Source organism: Hipposideros armiger, unplaced genomic scaffold (assembly GCF_001890085.2).
Source record: "Hipposideros armiger isolate ML-2016 unplaced genomic scaffold, ASM189008v1 scaffold_54, whole genome shotgun sequence".
NCBI lineage: Eukaryota > Metazoa > Chordata > Mammalia > Chiroptera > Hipposideridae > Hipposideros > Hipposideros armiger.
The window spans coordinates 1,232,470-1,236,764 of NW_017731404.1; the positions used below are offsets into that span (position 1 = coordinate 1,232,470).

Consider the following 4,295-nt stretch of genomic DNA (forward strand, 5'->3'; position numbering starts at 1 on the left):
ATAGTAATATCACATCATATTTTACAAAGCTTTCTAGAGCCTCATAAATAATAATATAGGCAATAGAATAATTACTGATGTTCATGGTATTAAAGTCTGGTATACATTTACAAGGGGAAAAAGAGTTGAGGTTTTAGTAGAGCAGAAAAACACTAGCTTTAAAAATGAAATCGAAAACCATGCAAAGAGCTTCAGCTTTCCTCATAAATCAGGAATGATTACTAAGTGCAGATTGACTGCAAATGCAAACTGAAACCTTAAAGTACAATTTCTTGCCCACCATATTGGCAGAAATGTTCAAGTCCGATGATTATCAGTTGTGAGGATGTGGGGTTGTGAGGATGTGGGGGTCGCTCTGGTGTAAAGCGGACAGCCACTTTGGAGGACAATTTGGCAACATTTTCAGGGATAAAAATGCTCATGGCATTCCCTGTCTCTGGATCTGCCTTAGGGAAACACTTACACAAATAGGCAGCACAGGCCCGTTCATTGCAGCCCAACTGTTAATAGCAACCAGTTGGAGACAGCCATCACTGGGGGAATAGTTAACAAAATGGGGACTTAAAAAAAATTAAAATATAATTCACATACCATCAACTCCATAATTTCAAAGGGTACAATTCACTGCTTTTTGTTTATATTCACAGGATTGTGCAACTGCCACCGCTATCTAATTCCAGAACGTTTTCATCACTCCAAAAAGAAGCCCTCTACCCATTAGCAGTCACTCCCCACTTCCCCCTTGCCCCTTCCTCTGCAAACTACTAACTCACTTCCTGTCTCTATAGATTTGCCTATTCTGGACATTTCATATAAATGGGATCATACAATCTGTGACCATTTTTTTTATAACAGTTTTATTGAGGTATAATTCACATACCATACCAGTTACCCATTTTAAATGTACAATTCAGTAGTTTTTAGCATAGTCAAAGAATTGTGCAACCATCACAACAATCGACTTTAGAACATTTTCATCACTCCAAAAAGAAACCCCATACCCTTTAGCTATCACCCCCAAAGCCCTAGGCAACCATTTCTGTCTCTATAGATTTGCCTATTCTGGATATTTCATATAAATGAATCATAAAATATGTCTTTAGTGTCTGGCTTCTTTCATTTGGCATGTTTTCAAGATTCATCCACAGTGCGTCATGTATCAGTGCTTCATTTCTTTTTATTGCCGGATAATATTCCATTGTGTGGATACACCACATTTTGTTCATCCATCAGTTGATGGACGTTTGAGTTCTTCCCACCTTCGGGCTAGTATGAATGGTGCTATTAATGAGCACCCATGTGCAATAATATATAACAGTTGAAATAGTATAGAGGCTTATAAAGTTAAAATGACTTAACCTCCTCTCTTCACCTTAAGCCCCTCCTTCCCCATGACAGTTCGTGTTAGTGCAGCTCCTTTTGCTAATAAACGTCTATGTTCTAGTGTTGTCTCCTTGCCCCGCCCAGTAAGCTGTGTTTCTTCAGCTTTCTGTAGTGGGTGGGGGGGGTGGGAACCGCTCCTTCCTCTGCAGGGGAAAGGGGCGTCTTTGTCTTTGTGTGTCCATGACAGTGGCCTTCAGGCTTGCTTTGTGTCACCCCTACCAGATCCTGTGATTTAGTAGGTCTGCAGTTCTGCTCTGGGGTCTTTATTGTATATAAAGCTCCCATGGCGATTCTGATGAGCCAACAGGGTTCCAAATCATTTATCTAGTGAGTAACAGAGCAATCATAAATTGTCCCCGTGATGCTTCTTTGAGAATTATTTTTGGTAGGTTCTTTATGAGAGAGTAATGAGCCTGTCAGCTTTATGGAAACATGCCTGAACTTAGATGGTCTGTTTTGTTCCAGGAATTTCACAGCATTTTTACTTGAGGCTATTTTTAGCAGTGGGGTTTTGTCTCTAACTAACTACTCTCCATAGAGCTGCCATCTGAGTCTAAGAAAGTGATCTTGGACGCTTTTTGAAAATGGGAGGAATAAGGGGCAAACTTAGCTTTCTCCCATTTCACCTTGAAAATGGATGGATTGGGCAAAAATGGCAAGGGTGGAATCTTCTGTGCCAGGCGGACTCTCCTCGGGTCTTACTTTGTGTAGCTTTTTCTTCCCCCAGACTTTTGTAGACGCCATTTTCGTATGTTTGCCTGAGATACAAGTGAGAAACCTATGTGACTCATAAAACGTCACACTAATTTCCATTCTTATGTTTTCAGACATAAAACTTACAGAAATCCATAAAAACTATTTAGAGACATAATAATATTCGGTTTCTCTAGAATTATAAAGCTGAGTAATCTTTCTCATACCTTAAATTTATGTTAAACTTTACATTTTCTCTTCTAGGTATTCTCATGGGAGCNTCTATGTTCTAGTGTTGTCTCCTTGCCCCGCCCAGTAAGCTGTGTTTCTTCAGCTTTCTGTAGTGGGTGGGGGGGGTGGGAACCGCTCCTTCCTCTGCAGGGGAAAGGGGCGTCTTTGTCTTTGTGTGTCCATGACAGTGGCCTTCAGGCTTGCTTTGTGTCACCCCTACCAGATCCTGTGATTTAGTAGGTCTGCAGTTCTGCTCTGGGGTCTTTATTGTATATAAAGCTCCCATGGCGATTCTGATGAGCCAACAGGGTTCCAAATCATTTATCTAGTGAGTAACAGAGCAATCATAAATTGTCCCCGTGATGCTTCTTTGAGAATTATTTTTGGTAGGTTCTTTATGAGAGAGTAATGAGCCTGTCAGCTTTATGGAAACATGCCTGAACTTAGATGGTCTGTTTTGTTCCAGGAATTTCACAGCATTTTTACTTGAGGCTATTTTTAGCAGTGGGGTTTTGTCTCTAACTAACTACTCTCCATAGAGCTGCCATCTGAGTCTAAGAAAGTGATCTTGGACGCTTTTTGAAAATGGGAGGAATAAGGGGCAAACTTAGCTTTCTCCCATTTCACCTTGAAAATGGATGGATTGGGCAAAAATGGCAAGGGTGGAATCTTCTGTGCCAGGCGGACTCTCCTCGGGTCTTACTTTGTGTAGCTTTTTCTTCCCCCAGACTTTTGTAGACGCCATTATCGTATGTTTGCCTGAGATACAAGTGAGAAACCTATGTGACTCATAAAACGTCACACTAATTTCCATTCTTATGTTTTCAGACATAAAACTTACAGAAATCCATAAAAACTATTTAGAGACATAATAATATTCGGTTTCTCTAGAATTATAAAGCTGAGTAATCTTTCTCATACCTTAAATTTATGTTAAACTTTACATTTTCTCTTCTAGGTATTCTCATGGGAGCGGTTATAAAAATTATAGAGTTTAAAAAACTGGCAAATTGGAAGGTAGGTGTACCCAACGGTTTGTTTTTTTAACATAATTACAATTTTTATTGGTTATTCTTAATTTTAGTAACACTGATAGTTAATGGTGGCTTTCTTATCTGTGAAGTTTATATTACACCAGTAATTTTTTTTAACATTCTATTAGATTAGGGTTGATATCTTTATATCTGAATGTTTTTAAAAGCATAAATCTCACACTGTTTCTAATTAACATGGGAGCACTCCATGTTATATTTTGTTATTTATGCACATTTTTATAATCTTAGGGAAAGGCTCTAATTAGCATTAAACATTAAACAATGTTTATAGCTTCCAATTCCATTCTGACAGCTGAGAATAATAAAACATATTTTACCAGCACTGTAGAGCTTACAGAATGCTTTATAAACTCTAGCTCAGACTGTCCTCATGATATCTACGGGAGGTAAATTGGGTATTATTATCATCATCCCATTTTTACAGATGAAGAGAGTGATGCTCAGAGAAGTCGGGACATGTCCAATGTCACAGAACTCGAAAGTGGCTTAATTGAGTCACGTGGCCAGACCCTCTCACCCTGTGCGTTCTTTGTTTTCTCCACCGCACCATGCTGTCCTCAGTTTGGGGATGTCCATACCTTTGTGTCTACACAATAGTCATTAGACATGAGCATCATCTTGTGGTATGAGGACTACTTGAAACTTGAATTTCAACTTCAACTTGAGCATCCACATTGAGTGGAGAGATTAACAAGTGTGTTACAAAATTGACTTTTTGACTGGAAATAAGGTCCATTTCAAAATATTAAAGAATTATATGCTTAAAATTTATCACATTTGAGCCCCTCCTACTTTGATGCAGCTTCTAGGTGCTAGGATTAATTGACCTGTTAAACTGTCGAGTGTAAAATGTGCAAACCAAGCCTTATACTCTGATCTAAAACACAATTTGAAACTGTTATAAATAATATTCAGGAAATATTGTATGTACTA

At 38.7% G+C, this 4,295-nt stretch overlaps 1 protein-coding gene across 2 annotated transcripts in view; it reads left to right on the forward strand.

The window, feature by feature from the left end:
• Positions 1-4,295, forward strand: part of SLC9A8 (solute carrier family 9 member A8) — a 72,128-nt gene that overhangs the window by 16,332 nt on the left and 51,501 nt on the right. The window contains exon 4 of one of the 2 annotated variants that reach the window (XM_019640939.1): positions 3,266-3,324. The exons of the other annotated variant lie outside the window; for it this stretch is intronic. Coding sequence (XP_019496484.1) covers positions 3,266-3,324 — 59 coding nt within the window. The remainder of the gene's footprint in view (positions 1-3,265; positions 3,325-4,295) is intronic. 2 annotated transcript variants of the gene reach the window in all.